Below are 18,271 nucleotides of genomic sequence, written 5' to 3'. Positions count from 1 at the left end.
CCCCCAGAGGTCACTCAGACAAGACACAGATGGCTAACTAAGGACTTTATTTCAAACAAAAATTAAAAATAAAAAATTGAGAGCTATTTCCCTGGGTGTGAGGAAAGGATCAGGGTAAGAAATTCCCTGTGGCTAGGCCAATACCCTCAGTACATTAGAGGGATTATGACAATTCCCTTCCTTAATCCCATGATGGGGAACCTCAGCAAGTGCAGGACCCTATGGTTAGAACCCACCTGCCAGGGGGAATGTGGGCTAGGGGTCAGCCCCTGGGAGGGGATAGAGTTGGGCAGCAGCATGGTCAAACATAGGATTACATCCTAGGTACCAAGAACCCACTCCTCCTCCCATCTTGATGGGACCCAGGGAAAATAAAAGACAGTTTGTAGAAAGAACCTCCGAGACTCCGGAGAGGGGAAGAAGGCCCCCATCCTCTTCATCTTCATCACCTCTGTTCTCTGGAGGGCAGTGAGTCCTGGAATCTGTCAGGTGATAATACTGACAACAGCAGGAGGTGGGGAAGCCCCAGCAAGTCTGGACCCCGTGGTTGGCTCTCCTACCCTTTAGCAAGCTCTCATGGTTACCACATGATCCTTTGTATTTCTTGCCTTCCATTTCCCTTGGGTAGTTGGTTAGGTAGGTGGGGTTTTGTGATTTGGGGCTTCTTAGGCAAGGGTCCTCCTAGGAAGGGTGCCTTCGATCCCACTACTTCTGGGCCTGAGAAGGGTATCACATGATGCCATTGGTGAGGTACTGGAAGCCGTCGTAGAGTTTGGTGGTGATGGACCTCATGCTGCCATCCACCATCTGCTCCACCAGCAGCTGGAGCTGCTCCTCAGTCATGCTCATGTGGAATCTCTCTTTGAGATTGCGAATGGTGCTGGAGCCATGGAAGCAAGGAAGCTGTGAACCTGGTGGGAAAGCAGTGACAATTAGGAAGGCAGGCTAGTAGTTAGTAGACAGAGGGAACAGAGCTACAAGTATAATAAAGTACTCCTTCCCTCCCCGCCACAGGGATTCCTGGTGGTATAGAACAGTTCTGCTTGTGCAGAGAAAAGCAGTTGGGAGGCCCTCAGTCCATTCTCATCCCATAGGCCTTAGTTCCTCTATGTGGGCAGACCAGGGAAAGGCAAGCCCACAGTATCCCCCAATAAGCATTGGAGAGAAGTCTTAGGGCCCAGGGGGAGGCTGGGGAAAATCTCTGGGAATGGGCCGTGCACTTATCTGGTTGCAGGCCTCTGCCTATGCTAGGTCTGACACTCACAGATGACCTGGGCCACCGTCACCACGGGGCCAGACAGAGATGTTCCTGAGCAACGGCGGCAACCTGTGGGTTATGGGCAAGGATGGGGAGGAGACTGGCAGCTTAGGTGGGGTAAATATCTGAAAGGGTTTTTATGGGGGGGGGATAAGAGGGGGCCCAGAGGAATTGGGATAAGGGATCCTATGCAAATGACTGAGGGACTGGGGAAGCAGCAGAGTGAACTGTAAAAGACGAGAATCAGGAGGAACTCAGTTCAGAGCAGGATAGGTTATTAAGAAAAGGAAGGTAGCTTGAAGTGGTGGCTGAGGCCAGGGCAGTGTGAAGGGAGGACAGTGGGTAGAAGCACCAGATTTAGCAGAGAAGGAGACAGAGAAATACAGTTGAATGAGGAAGACTGGAAATACCAGGAGGCCGAAGATGGGTGTTTTCTCTATGAGGGTACCTAAGAGCTTTCTGCTGTTCCTTTCCTCTTGCATCCCCCTCCCCCACCCTTCTGCTAGGGTGAAGAAGAGTGTTCTAAAGGGGAAATGGAACCCCCTGAGAAGTCCTCCCCCACCTGAGTCTTGAGGTGGGATCAACTTCCTAAAATTCTAAGTTCCAGGCAACTCAACCTGAGGGCAGTCCAGGCCCTGGGCTCCCCAGCCGCACCTTGCTGCATGATCTCCACAATCTGCACCACCTTGTCCATATGCTTCCGAGCAGCAATCAGCCCCTGCAGCATGAGCATCTTGTAGTAGTTGAACATGTCTCCGTTGAGGCCGCCCATTACCTGGAAGTGGGATGAGTGTGTGCACAGAGGAATCCTGGTGGATCCTTTCCCATGGGCTTCCCACAGCTTCCTTAAGGATGAGTGTGTGTACAGAGGAATCCTGGTGGGTCCTTTCCCATGGGCCTCCCACAGCTTCCTTAAGGCAATCATGGTAGATTTCACTATTTTCACAAAAAAGCTCCCAGGAAATACTGCCTCATCCTGACTTACTGCCATTTCTGTTCTGTTCCTTCCTGATTTGGGGGAGCCCATCAGCTCATCCTCACAGGAAGAACACAGTGAGCCCTGGAGGCACCTCTCTTTTTTGACTCACATCCACAAACTCAGTGGTTAGCTTAAAGGCTGATGTCTCGAAGCCCAGGTTTCGGGGTGAGCTGGAGAGGATGAAGCCAAAGTCGATGTGGATGATGTGACCTTCTGCGTCGAGAAGAATGTTCCCATTGTGCCTGAGGAAGGGGAGGAGGAAGAGGCAACAGTAAGTTTGGCTGCGGTGGATCTTAGGCTGCACAATGGCCTCACCATATCAGACGGCCATGTTTCTGGTTCCTGTTGCTTACAAGTCTAGGTCAATTTCTCAGGACCTAAAACTAGCAATGAAAAGAAGTCTGAAAACTACAAAGACTAGGGTATAAATTTCAATTATCAGCTTAATAAAAATAGTTTTAAGATTGTCACAGGGCTGAGGATGTAGCTCGGTTAGTGGAGTGTTTGCCTACCGTGTAGGAAGCCCTGGGTTTCTAGCTTTGTGCCCTAACACAGCATAAACGGAATGTAAATAATGGCACTTGCCTATAATTCTAGCACTTGGGAGGTAGAGGCTAGAAGACCTAAATTAATGGTCATTCTCAAATACAAAGAGTTTGAAGCCAGACTGCAATACATGCTAATTTCCCAAAAATTGCACTTCTAGTAGCCAAATTTGAGCTAGATTTAGTAGTAAACACGGATGTAAGGGAAGAAGGCCTCTGAGTATCCAATTGTCTAAATGAGAGGCCCTCATTCATCAATTTACCTCTTTTATTTTTTTAGGTAGGGTCTCGCTATGTAGCTCCAGCTGATCTGGTGGTACTTATTATGTAGACCAAATTGGCCTCAAACTCAGAGTCACCTGCCTCTGCCGCCTGAGTGCATGGATTTTAATTTTTAATCATCCGACTGTAGAACAAAAGTCCCATCAGTACAGAACAATTAGAAGCAAGCAGACTGAAGACAATTTATTATTTTGTATTTGTGTGTGTCCATGTTCATGTGGGTCTACATTCATGCACTCGTGTGGAAGCCAGAGTTCACCTTAAGGCACTGTTCCTAAGAAGCCATCTACAATTTTTTTTTTTTTTTGAGAGACAGGGTCTTACTATGTAGCCCTGCCTGGCTGGTCTGCACTCACTAAATTGGCCTCAAACTTTTCAGAGATCCATCTACCTCGGCCTCTTGAATACTGGGTTCCTAGAGCAGCTTGCCCAGGGCATCACTTGGTTTCTGCTTGTGCCACCACATCTGGCTTTTTAATGTGGGTTCTGGGTATTGAACTCAGGTCCTCATGATTTTATAGCAATAACTTCATGGACTGAACTACCTCCCCAACTTCCCCTCCCCCCTTTCTTTTAAAGATATGTTACACTGTAGCTTAGGCTAGCCTGGAACTTAATGTGGCCCAAGTCAGCCTCAAAGTCATGCAGTCCTTCTGCCTTAGCCTCTCAAGTGCTAAGATTATACAAATGAGCCATCATGTCTGTTTGAGAAGAGTTAAAGTCTATCTACAACAGTGTAGGGCAAATCACTTACATACAAACCTTAGGAGAGGTAGACTACAGGCCAGCTGTAGTGGAAGAAGAGTTAAAGGGAGATAAATCCCAGGTGTTGGCGAGTGCTGCATTATGGCCAGGAAGAACAATTAACACGCTAAGCATGTGAGACCTGGCCTTTTCAGCACAGCCAGCTTTCTCACTCATGCTCCATCTGAGGGCCACCTTGTCTGAGCCAGCTGGAAACCCACCTGAGTCCTTCCAGCTGTGGAGAAGCACTAACAAAGTAACAGTACCCACACAATCTAGAGAGCCAGAGCAAACAAACGACACCCCCCCCCCTCCCGAAGCCAGCACAGGCACTTTCTCTTATTCTGTTAACTACCAGAGACAGCTTCTACCTGCAAAGTTGCCTTAAGACTCTCTTTTAAAAGAAGGATTTTGTTTTGTTTTTATTTGTCCTAATTTACTGTTTTCTTGTTTGTCTTGACAGTGACATTTTTGGGGATACATTTTAAAAATGTATTCATATTTCACCTTTTAAAACTCAGAACATAACAAATTCCACTTACTGGAAATTCATACTATTAGAAATCCCTGAAGTACACTTAATAAAAGGAGGTAAGTTTCTTGGTTGCACCAGAGCAATGGACATGCTTTTTCCCCCACAAGTGACAATTTTGTCAACTTTCCCTCCAAACCTACTAAGATTTTAATGCAAAGATAACAGAGTGAACATTTTCTAGAAATAAAAGGAAGAAGTGAATTTTAACACTGGATCTGTCCAAGTAATGATATATAAAAATTACTGTTTTGGTCCACCGTTGTTGAGCTAACTTTTCCCTGATACACAGAGAAAACCCACAACAGTGCACAGGCACCAAAAACTGGTTACCCTTTTGTAGCCTTAGTTTTGAACAAGAAATACTTTCCATGTTCAGACTGTGAATATGGAACATGTGACATGAAAAACGAGTCCATATGCCTTTGATGTTATTTTTTATTCTAAGACAGTCTCGTGTACCCCAAGCTGGCCTGGAACATATGAGGATGACCCTGACCTTCTGGTATTCCTCCAAGTGTGTGCCAGTATGCCTGATCCTAAGAGACACTGGAGACTAAACCCTGGCCTTTGTGCATTCTAGATAAACTCCACCCACTGAGCTACATTCTCGGCCTTCCCCACCCACCCCCTTTTTAAAAAGCAGCATTGGGGGAGATGGAGAGATGAATAGTAAAGAACACTGGCTGCTCTTCCAAAGAACAAAGGTTTGGTTCTCAGCACCCACATGGCAGTTTACTGTAACTCCAATTTTAGGGTATCAGTCACTCTCTTCTGGCCTTCGTGGACACCGGGCACAAACATACATGGAAATAGAAATGCAGTAGAAAGTAAGCTCTGGCAAATTCCATGTGAACATCTGAATGGTTTGCTCTCCCTGGGTTGTGTTGATGACAAACCACCTGACTGATGACAGTGCATACTCTAGCATATTCTGCATACTAGGTCCAATGTGAAGTGTCGGGCAACAGTTTTGGCCAACATGGCATACTTCTTTATTTCAGACTTGCTTAAAGCAGGATAGTTGTTAGTGAGGATGACCAATTTTGGTTTGCTTTATGTGACCATGTTGAGTATGTGTTACCTGTTTGGTTTTCGAGACAGGGTTTCTCTGTGTAACAGCTCTAGCTGTCCCGGAACTCCCTTTGTGAACCAGGCTAGCCTCCAATTCACAGAGATCCGCTTACTTCTGCCTCCCAAGTGCTGGCATTACTGGTGTGCGACACCACCACCTGGGAAGTGTGTGTGATTTTATAACAAGTTGAAGCCTAGACCTACAGTTTATCAACACTAATAACTTCCTTTTCTTTGTAGCCACTATCTTGTGAGATGCTTCCCAGAAATTTTAAAAATGCTAGGATAATGTTGCACTTACTGCCTCTACCTCCCAGTGTTAATGGGGATCAAATCCAGAGCATTGTGCATGCTAAGCAAAGCACTCTTCAACCTGAACTACATCACCAACTCACATCTATTTTTTAGGTTATTAGGAATAATTCATCAGGGGCTGGAGAGATGGTTCGGCAGTAAAAAGCACTGGCTGCTCTTCCAGAGGACCCAGGTTCAATTCCCAGCATCCACATAGTGGCTAAGAACCATCTGTAACTCTATTCCCAAGGGACCTGATGCTATCTGGCTCTGTTGGGCATACTATGCAGGTGGTGCACCGAAATACATGCAAGTAAAAACTCATACATTAATAAAAAAAAAAATGGGGTTATGAGCTCCCTGCTACACCAAAGGGAAAGACTTTCACATCTTCCAAAAGTTTTCTTTTGGTGGTTTTATTATCTATTTTATTATTTTTACATATCAGTCTCTAAAATGAAATTCCTGAGGTCTAACTAGTGCTAGCTTCTGCTGTAGGAAATCCTACAGTTAGTTACCTGCCCACTTGGGCATGGCCTCATACACTATTTATGCTGATGTAAAGTGTGCGTCTGCTCTCTATCTCTGGCGGCGGATCCATGGCATCTCTCCAACTCTACCCTTCTTTTTCCCAGCATTCACTTGAGAACCTTAGGCAGAACTTAGGTAGGTAAGTTCTGCCTTGCTATAGGTCCAAAGCAGTTCTTTATTCATTAACCAATAAAAGCAACACATAGACCTCCCACAGCAAGCTTCCCTGTTCTCACTTATCAATCTTATAGCTGAGCCCTGGGCTTCAAAATCCTGGGTTCAAAATCCCAAAGCTCATGGATAGTCTAAAACTTGCAATCCAGATCCTACAGCTCACCCCGACCCTTTACTTGCTTGGTAGGCTCGCAGGGTGGAATGACTATAGTCTCCCAAAGCTACTACTGACCCTTAGCTTACTCATGAGGGAGCACTCACTTGAGGTTCTCAGCTGACGTAATGAGGCCATGGTCATATGTGGTATACAGTCACCAAATAGATGGTGCTAGTTTCTGAGAAGCTTCTCGGCTGACTAATGTCAATTGGGTGCCATGTCACTGGGAGCCCTGGAAGCATAGGCTATCATTTCTTTTTAAAATTTATTTTTTTAGTGTTACTATGTGTGTATATGTCTATGTGTGTATATGCTAAAGCTCCTGCCAGGGTGTGTGTGTGGAGGGCAGATGACAACTCTGGAATTGGTTCTAGGGACTGAGCAATAGCTTTAATCCACTGAGCCAACATACCAGGCCCCAGCCATGGTATTCTTAGGGAGAGGTACAACCAAAAGGAGCATTTAGGCCACAAACCTCAAATCACTTGAAGATATTCTTAAGACTGCAGAGCATAGGTTTCATCAATGCTTCACCTATGTGAAGTTAGGCCTCATAAAAATCATGTGATATTGAGAGAAGTGACAGTTCAGGCAAAACAAAAGATGCTTAAAACTGTGGAAATTGGGGACTAGAGAGAGGACTCACTATTAAGAGTACATGTACTTCTTCAGAGGATGAGGAGTTACTTTTTAGCATACATGGAGGCCAGTCCCAGAAGAGCCAATGCCCTCTTATGGCCTCCACTGGCACTAGGCATACACAGATATACATGCAGGAAAAACACCCATATATATAAAAGTTTGGGAAATCATGTTGGAATGAGAAGAAAGGAAAGCTTTGACTAGGAATTTCAAGCTTATCTCCATGGTATTCCCCATCCATTTCCTTTCTGTTTTCAGTCACTGACACTACCTTTGTGCCAGGTTCTAGTATCTTTTGCTTTCTTTTCTTTTAAACTTTATTTATTTATTTATTTATTTATTTATTTTACATATTCTGTCTGTGTGTATGCCTGCAGGCCAGAAGAGGGCACCAGACCCCATTACAGATGGTTGTGAGCCACCATGTGGTTGCTGGGAATTGAACTCAGGTCCTTTGGAAGAGCAGGCAATGCTCTTAACCTCTGAGCCATCTTACCAGCCCATCTTTTGCTTTCTTGCTAAGGACCCTGACTTTCACCCTACAGCATCATATGGCATCTACAGATCAGAACATATCATTCCTCTCCTGCAAAATAAAATTCTTGCTGATTGTGGTGACAAAGGCCTTTAATCCCAACACTCGGGAAGCAGAGGCAGGAAGATCTCTGTGAGTTCAAGACCAGCCTGGTTTACATATCAAGTTCCAGGACAGCTAAGGTCACATAGTAAGACCCTCTCTCAGAAAACAAGAACAGAATTCCCCAAACTCTTTAGTCGCATAATGAAAGACAAATGTCACTCCTTGCTACCCAAGGCTTGATCCCAATGAACATTCCTCATCTTGTCTCCACAGCCCTCTATCCTCGTTCTCCCTTACCCTCCGCTCTACCCACTCAAATCTTCACCCTTGCGTCCTCTTGTTTCTTTTCTCCCTTCCTCCAGCACTTGTCAGTTTGCCTTTATGGCTTAATGTCACACAAACAAATCTTTCCTAAAAATATGTTTTGCTTCATCAACTGAGGACTATATGTGAAGGGACAGAGAAGACCCTTGTGAAAGATTAGGATGAGGGCACAAGTCACTTACCTGTCCTTGACTTGCAATAGATAGCAGACCAAGCAGTAGCCAGCACAACTTTGCACAAAATTGCGCTGGGCACTGAGGAATGCCTCAGTGGTATAACTGCCATGTTCCTGTAGGAAGTAATCGAGCAAGGAGAGCTGTGACTGTTTCTTCACCTGATGGATGGACACAGCGTTGACTACTGGTTCAATCATGCCACTGTCGGCTGAAATCACAAGAATCTTATATGGCTTGATCCAAAGAGGCACTCGTTCCTGCTCCCAAATCGACTGTGAAGAGACACAAAGGTACCAAGAGTGGTTCATCTTTCTCCAAACTAGAGAATAATAATGTTTTCTTCTCCTCAACCTCTCTCCCTTAATATCTTGGATTGAAGGGCATTAAATAAGCAAGACTCACTGACCTACTAAGAACCAGCAAGTTTTTTGTTTGAGATAGGGACTTATGTAGCCCAGGCTAGTCTTGGATTCATGATCCCTGTCTCCACTTTACACATTCTAAAATTACAAGTATACACTACCACAAATAACAGAACCAGGAAGTTTGAAAAGGAAGTCCAGGGCCTGGCAAAGGGAGGAGACTACACACAGAGGTAGAAAACACAGAACAGGAAATCTCACTGTTGCCTGCTAAATAAGAGTAGGAGCTATTAATATAAGTTTGAATAATAAAATATGGGATTTAAGGGCAGAGAAAGCATCTCTAGGAAATGAAAATATGGGGCTGGAGACATGGCTCAGTGGTTGAGAGCACTGTCTGCTCTCCCAGAGGACCTGGGTTCAATTCCCAGCACCCACATGACAGCTCACACCTGTCTGTAACTCCATTTCCAGGGCTTCTGACACCCTCACACAGACATATATGCAGGCAAAACACCAATGTACATAAAATAAAAATAAATTATAAAAATGAAAATACTACTGGATGTGGTTGGTGGCATAAGCCTGTGTTCCAAGCATGTGGAAGGCAGAGGCAGGAGGCTCAGGCGTTTGAGGTCAACATTGTTTATAAGTGAGAGTCAGAGGTCAGCCTGAGCTACACAAGATCCTGTCTCAAAAGCAAAACAAAATGCAAGCACTTAAGCCATGTGTCACATACTATAACCTAGTACTTGGGAAGCTGAGGTAGGAGGTAGGAGGGCGCGGCACAAGGACACACTGACATTTGCTGAGCGTACAGAGGGTACAAAGCAAGTAACACTGGGCTGAGGCTACAGTGAGATCCTTTCTAAAAACAAAACCAAAAACCAGGAGAAAGTTCAGGCCACCTCCACTACTCAAAAAACCTGCAAACAAGTCGGTCAGTGTTGTCACATGCCTTTGATCCCAGCACTCGGGAGTCAGAGGCAGGTGGATCTCTGAGTTTGAGGCCAGCCTGGTCTACAGAGTGAGTTCCAGGACAGCCAGGGCTACACTGAGAAACCCTGTCTGGAAAAAGAAAAACAAAAACACACAAAAACCAAAGAAAAACTACAAACAAGTATTATAAAGCATTGGATTGAACAGGTGAAGCCTTTTGCAGGTCACTGACCCAGGAGACCCGGTGATCTCAACAGTGTACCAGGCACAGCAGTTTACACCTGTGATCCTAGTACTCAAGCTAAGGCACGAGGATTGTCATGAATTCAAGGCCAGCCTGAACTACTTAATGAGTTCCAGGTAAACCTGAACTACAGAGTAAGACCCTGTCTCAAAAAGATAAAGCAAAGGCTAGAGAGATGGTTCAGGGGTTAAGAGCACTTCCTACTCTTACACAGGATTTGGGTTCCGTTCCTAGCACCCACTTGGCTTCTCACAACTGTAACTCCAATTCCAGGGGGATCTGATACCTGCTCTGGCCTCTATGGACACTATACACATACATGTATAGAAAACATCCATACACATAAATAAAAATGAATAGATCTTCAAAAAAGACAAAACAAAACAGAAATACCTCAGCACACAGTAAATCCATCCATCCCAGATAGATCATTTGGGAAGTTCTGATTTTAAAGACAAACCCAAAGCCTGGTGGTGCACACATATAATCCTAGCACTTGGGAGGTGAGGGCAGAAGAATTAAGAGTGCAAGGCTGCCTTTGGCTATAACTGGGTTCGAGGCTAGCTTGAACTACATAAGTCCCTATGTGAAATCACACTCTCAATCAAAAAAAAGATAAACTTGGCACATTCAGTGGTCAGACGAGGGCAGATGTAGTTCTAGAAAAAAACAGCAGAGGTCACCATAGAGCTGTTCATCATGTGGCTGTGCTCTGGAGAAAGACAAGCCAGTTTCAGTTTGATCTTCCCATTCAGCCTGGGTAGAAGCAAGTACTGAGCAGAGCTCCCAGAGAAAGCCTGTGTGGTCCTCAAGAGTGCTGGAGTCGCACTGAGCCTTTCCTTTCATTGCCCCTTCCCTGTGTGTTTGTTTCCTTTCCTCACCTGCAGTTGCTTCAACACCTGGAAAGCCAGCAGCTCCTGCCGAAGGTCATCTCCACACTTGACAATGACTGACAGGAGCCGCCAATTGGGAAGATGACCATACGGGGAGCCTTCTCTGATCCTCCTATGAAGACAGAAGTCACAGGGTGATGCCAGGGTAAGGACTCAGCCGGCAGTAAAGTCTGATGGAGTGTTTAGAGGTGGAAAGGCACTGGAGAGGATGACGTGAGCACCTGAAGATGCCTTGGAGCACTGGGAGGAGTACCAAGACCACCTTCCACCCTCTACCCTCCTCACCGCACTTTCTCCTGCCAGGGCTCTTTGAGGGCAACTGCAGAAGGGTCTTCAGGGTCTCGTTTAAAGGCTGTGGGAGTGTGAGCCAGTTGTTCTGAAAGGCGCCGTCTAGTAGGAAGAAAATACACAATTTATTTGGAAGAGTTATCTCAGAGCTGCAATGCCTTTGCCCCTGTTTTCTTGCCACTGTTCCTAGATTCTGGACACAGATGGGAACCTTGGCACTAGGAAACCCAGAAGAAGCATAATCAATAGCATTATTTTGCTAACCTGGTGGCTTATGATCATGCAAAGAATCTGAGTTTCCTCATTACTCTATCCCAATATTGATTCAGAATGGATGTGACTCCAGAATCTGAACCTTAAACAAGGTATCCTCTCTACCCTCAAAGTGAAGGATACAATTTTGAGATCTCACTTTGATTCTTGGTTTTGGGTTTTCTCCTGGTGCTGGGAACTGAACCCAGGGTCTGCACATGCTAGTCAAGAGCAACTTCGAGAGTGATGCTCAAATGCCCTCTGAGGCACTCGCTTCTTTTTGGAACTCTCTTAAAATGTCATTTCTTTTTGTAGTAGCTAAAGCAATGCCACTATTGCACCTTCACTGACTCAAGTATAGAGGCTTCAGGACAAGGACAGAATAATGAGACAAAGGAGAAAGACACAGGCTGACAGCCGGTGAGTAGACACAGGAAAGGGATAGAGAGACAAGCGGAGTCTGGGAAAAAAAAGATGAAAATGAGGGATGATGGGATCTGGCCATACCGGATGTCCCCTGCTGCAATGAACACAGGCTCCTTGCTCTCCTGGCTGGTGATGCTGTCCACAGAGAACTGGGAGATGTTGTCACAGCTGTTGGTGTGGACTTCAGGGAGCTGGGAAGAGCAGGTTAGAGATGCTAAACACAGATCTCCCTCTTGCCCCCTGCTCATTTGCCACTACCTGTGCCACTACCACACCATTCCAGACTGCTCCCAAAGCCACCATGGTTCACACCATTATGGCCTTCTTGAGTTATGGATCCCACAGTGATGTTCTCAAAGTGTGAACTAGCCGGGCGGTGGTGGCGCACGCCTTTAATCCCAGCACTCGGGAGGCAGAGGCAGGCGGATCTCTGTGAGTTCGAGGCCAGCCTGGTCTACAAGAGCTAGTTCCAGGACAGGAACCAAAAGCTACGGAGAAACCCTGTCTCGAAAAATCAAAAAAAAAAAAAAAAAAGAAAAATCAAAGTGTGAACTACTCCATCAGAGTTCATGGAGATGCATAGGAAATGCAGCTTCTCAGACCCCAACAGCAGTCTAAACTGGAACGCTGGGAATGAAATCTAGAAACTAGATTTTAGCAAATTCTCCAGACTACCCTCACACCGTCAAGTTTGTATACCACTGCCACAACTTTTGCAGAAATCTGAATCTACAACCTCATACTGAAATGAAAGACCCTATGATTAGGGATGTATAATTCTCTCCTAGATCCTTCCAGACTAGATTTCTTTGACTAGTCTTTAACTTTTTGTTTTGTTTGAGAAAGGGTTTCTCTGTGTGTAACCCTGGCTGTCCTGGTATTTGCTCTGTGAATCAGGCTGGCCTGTAACTCTGATGTAGACTAGGCAAGCCTCAAACTCACAGATTTGCCTGTCTCTGCTTCCCAAGTGCTGGGATTAACCACCATAACCACCTGGCTTCTTTCTTTTCTTTTTGAGACAGGAACTCGTGTATCTTAAGCCTGGCCTCAAGCTTACTATGTAACTGAGAATGGCCACAAATTCCTGCTCTCCCAGCTTCCACTATAGTGCTGGGACATAGGTGAGCTGCCACACCTAGCTTCATCTCTTCAGTCTAACCTCCCATTCTAACCTCACTTGTTACTATAACGTACCCTGTCAGGCCCCAAGAGGTCTCCTGTCCTCCCTTGTAGCAGAGCGATCTCAGCTCCAGCCAATGTACAGTGACTTGTGCATCTTCACTTTTCTTCCTAAATGGCTATGTCTAACCTCAGCTTAACTGTAAAAAAGACAGAGATCTGTTTTTGTTACCAAATGTGCTACATAAAACGCTGCCCTGCTTGCCTTCCTATAGCCCCAAACTAAAGCTTGAGTTTCTTCCCGTAGCTACCAGGACTGAATGAGTACATAGCTTGTCAGGTTGTGCTAACCTCTCCAGCCTCATTTGTCACTGCCTCTTACCTCATACTATATATGCAACGCTTACTGGTTTCTTCCAGTTCCTATCATGGCCATGCTCCATTTTCTCCTCCAGTCTCTGTTCACACTCCTCTATCTGAAGGTTCTTTGTTCTGCCATTCCAAACATGCTTCAGGCCCCAGCTGAAAGGCTGCTGCCTCCAGGAAATCCTTTGACTCCCACCCCAAGTCTGGAGTAAGTACCAGCTCTGGGTGCTTCCATGATGTCTCATGCTCCTCACTACAGTGCAGGCCACACCACACTGCAACTACCAGTTGTCTGGTCTGATTCTGTGAGGTCATAAATTCCTTGCAGGTATAAGCTAACTCTTGTTCACTAGTATACAGTACTCAGGTGTGGCACACAGAAAGCCCTCCATAAACTTTTTTTCCGTTTTTCTTTCTTTTCTTTTTTCTTTCTTTTTTTTTTTTTTTGCTTTTTCGAGACAGGGTTTCTCTGTGGTTTTGGAGCCTGTCCTGGAACTAGCTCTTGTAGACCAGGCTGGTCTCGAACTCACAGAGATCCGCCTGCCTCTGCCTCCCAAGTGCTGGAATTAAAGGTGTGCGCCACCACCGCCCGGCTTTTTTTTTTTTTTTTTCAGTTTTTCAAGAAAGGTACAGACTGACCTCAAATTCTCTATGTAGCAGAGGCTGGCCTTGTGGCCTTGAACACCAAATCCTTTCAGAACACTCAACCTTTCAGCTGGGATTATAGCTGTGGGACACTACATGCAAATATTAATATTTCTCTTTTTAAAATATTGATTTTATGCATATGAGTGCCTGCATGTGCGTCTCATGGATGTGCAATGTCCACAGAGGCCAGAAGAGGGCAGCAGGTCTCTCTGGAACTAGAGTTAGACAGCTGTGAGCCACAGCAAAGGTGCTGGGGACTGAACCCGTTTCTATAAGAGCAGCAATGCTCTTACTGCTCACACAGATCCCTTGGCTCTGCCCTGAGTGCTGGGATTAAAGCCCTGCACCACCACGGCCCAGCTCCCTTTATATATTTAACTGAATGCAGGTATGGCTTGTCAGTCTCTGCTATCCTAAATCAACTTTATATAGTGGGTGTTCCATGAATATTTTATTATATTTCCCTCCTCCCTTTTTATTTCCAATCTGAATTCCTGCTGCAGGAGAACAAGCGTGAGCCTATTCCAACCAGCTGTTCAGTGCTTTTCCTTCTCACACCCTTACTACCTGCAACATTCCTCTGGGCGCTTGTACCATCTGCTAACAGGTGTGTTATTCCAAATGTATTAAAAGCTCCTAGAAAACAGGTGTTGTGCCCCCAGTATTGTCTCCTTGGTTCTCCCTCACCTCCACCTGTAGCTCGCCTATATCATCCACCGACCAGGCTTCGTCATCATTGTCATAATTGGGCACCATGCTGAAGCTGCCGGCTCGCTGCTCATGAGTGATACCACATTCAGGCAAGTTCTCTACGGATCGTGTGCTCCGAATTCGGTTCTCAGGAATCCGAGCAGGAACACTAGTTGTGTCGAAGTTTTCACATTCAAGAACTTCCACGTAGATCAGGTAGGGAGCCTGGGGGGTGGGGAGGGGAGGACAGCATTTGCCACTACCTCTCATCTCAGTTCCATTGACACAGTTCTTTCTGTCCCAACCCTCAGCAGCAGTCCCTTGTGACTGTGAGCATCATGCACAGGTAGGAACTTGTGCTATCACCTGCATAAAACATTGGGGAAAGGGCGCGAGGGCTCAAATGTATGTGTGCAGTCGGGAAAAACTGTGCCAACTATCAATGGCAGTTGAAGCTCTATGGGCTTATGATAAAGTCAGGGCCCAGGGAAGTAGACAGAAAAACTGGATAAAGCAACATGTGTCCCAAGGAGAATCCTAATTTTCAATCCTTCCTCTGAGAGGAGCCTCTGAACCATGAGGACCATCATTCCTATAAGTAGACAAACACAGCTTGTTTTCTCTGGTATGAATGGGCATATTTCTTTCCTTTCTGCCCACTTTGATAAAAAAAAAAATTCTTATACATATGTCCCTTTACCCACATGATGGTTGTACCTGGATAGCCTGAGAGTTAGAGGAAGATGAAAGAGTGCTCAAGGAGGATGAGGAGTGCGTGGAAGGCATGAGGTAATGAGAACATTACACTGCTCTGGCCTATAAAACCAAAACCCAACAAGTCAGGCAGGAGGGATCTGAGGTTCTGGGCATCACAAGAGCAATGAGGGAGAGTCACCATACATTACAAGGTCTCCAGCATGCAGGTAGGGAACAAAGCCTGAGTAGTCATGGATGGTCGGATGAGGGGAAGGGTCCAGGCCAGAGCCCACTTACCTTGTCCTTGGAATTGAGGACAACAGCTTGTGTATGGGGCACACGGACCACGTGGTGGTCAAAGCCAGCAGTGGGCAGCCAGACTCGGGCAGGGAGTTTGTGGTTCAACAGAGAGAGCTCTGAGATCAGCCTTTGTGTTTTCTGCTCTTTAGTGGGGAGTGTGGCCAGCCGTTTGCCGATCGCCATCAAGGATTTGATGAATTCTCGTTCAGGGGCCAGCCGGACAGGCTATAGATGGTTGGGATGAAACAAAAGATGGTGAAGAAGACATTGAAAAAAGTAGCCTTATTTGCTCCTGGCTAGGGCCCCGATATTTAAAGAATCCCAGGAAAGGGGCTACCTTTGGCCATGGTAGGAATTTTCACCCTACTCCAGCTTGAACGGGGGAGAACACATCCCTTCTCTGAAAGCTACTTGCAGGGGACTCAAGATGGCCTGAGCTCAGCTCACTGAGAAAGAATCCTTTTTTTTTCCCCCTTGGACTTGAGTTCCTCAAAGACTGCCCCAAGCCTTTAATACAGGCAAGGGGACAAGGTCTAGAAAGGCCATCCAGGACCTCAGACAGAAGAGTTCATACTTGAAGTGCTTTACTCATCTCAAGAACAGGGTCATCCCTTCTCCCATCTGGGACCTCGGGCTGGCTCTGTGCCAAGGGGCTCTGGCCAGGCCTCACAGGACTAGGGAAAGGGGCCTGAATCAGTATTTCCCCTTTCAAAGAAGGAGATGCTCTTCATCCCGAAACTTTTGTTGTTCTCCATGGCGCAAACGCCAGCTACCCCTCATTCTCGTAAGGGCTAAGTACACAAGCAGGGATGAGAAGAGAATGCGCAAACTGTATTAATGAGGGCATAACCATTGGGAAAGAAAAGGCGGGTGGAGGGTGGTGATCATAGGTGGACGGAATAAGCAATAGCTCCTGTTCGCCCTTGGTGGCCCTTCTGAAGGCCTGTCTCTAGCAACTCCTCCCTGGGTTCTCTTTGCATGCCTTTCACAGACTTGATCCCCAATTTTAGTTCCCTGTGGTAAGCTTGGTTCCTCATGCCAGGTATTTCAGCAGTTCCCAGAAAGGGCAAGGTAGAGTGGGGAGAAAGATGGAATCAGATAGACATGATGATGAGCTCTACTGGTCTAAGCCTGTCTACCACAAGGATCCTTTCTCAAGACAGCCACAAAGCTTGGCAGAGAGGATCACGACTCTAATCCGAGCACCTTGAAAGTCACGGCAAGGACGATCACAAGATGGAGGCCAGCTTGGGCTATAACAAAGAATCTGACTCAAACAAACAAAACCCCATATGCTGGACATGGTGAGTCACATTCTAGCACTTGGAAGACTGAGGTAGGAGGATTGCCACAAATTTCAGGTCAGCCTAGATTAGTGATTACTAGGTCAGTTAGAACTATATACCAAGACCATGAAAAACAGGTATTTACTATACAATTCCATATCTTATCATGTCTCCCCAGCTACATAGAACAATCTCTCTTCTTATTCTTTCTGCTCTTCTGATTGGAATAGCATTTCATTTACCAGACTTTTCTCTACACCCCCACCCCCTTTTCTTTTTTTGGTTTTTCGAGACAGGGTGTAACAACTGACCTTAAACTCCGCCGCTGACTTCTAAGTGCTGGGACTAAAGGTGACCACCACTACCTGGCTTCTCCCCCCGCCCCCCGCCTTTTTTTTTTTTTTTTTTTTGAGACAGGGTCTTTCTATGTAGACTGTTTGGCCTGGAGCTCAAGCTATATAGATCAAGCTAGCTAGCCTTTAGCTCATGAAAATCCTCCTGCTTCTACCTTCCCAGTGCTGGGATTAAAGATGTGCACCACTGCACCAAGTCTGCTTATTTTTCTGATTGAGAATTTCTACCCTTACTGCTCATACATACTACATGAAAAAACAAAGAAGAACATCTTTTGTTTCCTTTTTTGTTTTTGAGATTAAGAACAAACTTTATTCAAGACTTTTGTTAATGAAAAAATTTGTTTTGAAAATTTCATATATGAGTATACTGTATTTATATCATTTCCACCCTTCCCATATCCCCCCTACTCCCTTTTGAATTCATGATCTATAATAAAAATTATTTTTTTTAAAGTATTCAGAGTTTGGATATACTGGAAGCAGAAAGAGCCACTTTCTTTCCACCTTTTCTGTAATAGTGTTACAACATTATAAAAAAGATGAAGCGCCGGGCGGTGGTGGCACACGCCTTTAATCCCAGCACTCGGGAGGCAGAGGCAGGCGGATCTCTGGGAGTTCGAGGTCAGCCTGGTCTACAAGAGCTAGTTCTGGGACGGGCACCAAAGCTACAGAGAAACCCTGTCTCGAAAAACCAAAAAAAAAAAAAAAAAAAAAAAAAAAAAAAAGATGAAGCTACTGAGCATGGATTTTTTTTTTTTTTTTGAGACAGGGTCTGTGTAGCTTTAGCTGGCCTAGAGCTTGCTATGTAGTCCAGGCTGGTCTCAAAATCAGAGATCTGCCTGTATTTGCCTCCCAAATGCTGGGATTGAAGGCACATACCACCAAACATAATTTTTTTAAAAAATTATTTTATGCGTACGTATGTTCTAGCTACATATCTTTGTACCTATGTGTGTAGTGCCCATGGAGTTACAGGTGGTTGTGAGCCATCATGTGAGTGTTGGGAATCAAAACCAAGCCCTCTGGAAGAGCAACCAGTAAGCTGTTTTTCCAGGCTCTTATTTTGTTTTATACATCTTTTACTAAGTCCAACTAGTGCTGTGCATATGCGAAA

General features: G+C 45.5%; 1 protein-coding gene across 4 annotated transcripts in view; it reads right to left on the bottom strand.

The window, feature by feature from the left end:
* Window positions 1-30: 30 nt before the first annotated feature.
* The window catches only part of LOC121437879 (phosphatidylinositol 4-kinase beta), a 36,713-nt gene continuing 18,472 nt past the window's right edge, over window positions 31-18,271 (bottom strand). For 2 of the 4 annotated variants that reach the window (XM_041637996.1, XM_041637997.1), the window contains 10 exons: window positions 15,513-15,740; window positions 14,517-14,744; window positions 11,778-11,887; window positions 11,016-11,120; window positions 10,719-10,842; window positions 8,299-8,564; window positions 2,347-2,479; window positions 1,913-2,033; window positions 1,265-1,327; window positions 31-911 (listed from right to left, as the gene is read on the bottom strand). In XM_041637996.1, the coding sequence (XP_041493930.1) occupies window positions 730-911; window positions 1,265-1,327; window positions 1,913-2,033; window positions 2,347-2,479; window positions 8,299-8,564; window positions 10,719-10,842; window positions 11,016-11,120; window positions 11,778-11,887; window positions 14,517-14,744; window positions 15,513-15,740 (1,560 nt within the window). In that variant the 3' untranslated portion in view covers window positions 31-729. The remainder of the gene's footprint in view (window positions 912-1,264; window positions 1,328-1,912; window positions 2,034-2,346; window positions 2,480-8,298; window positions 8,565-10,718; window positions 10,843-11,015; window positions 11,121-11,777; window positions 11,888-14,516; window positions 14,745-15,512; window positions 15,741-18,271) is intronic. The other 2 variants (XM_041637994.1, XM_041637995.1) reach the window with 1 other exon arrangement.

Source organism: Microtus oregoni, unplaced genomic scaffold (assembly GCF_018167655.1).
Source record: "Microtus oregoni isolate MIOR12 unplaced genomic scaffold, Mior012 000054F_ref0000373, whole genome shotgun sequence".
NCBI lineage: Eukaryota > Metazoa > Chordata > Mammalia > Rodentia > Cricetidae > Microtus > Microtus oregoni.
Note: the sequence above shows the minus strand (reverse complement) of the source record. Positions and strands in the feature narration are given on the sequence as shown.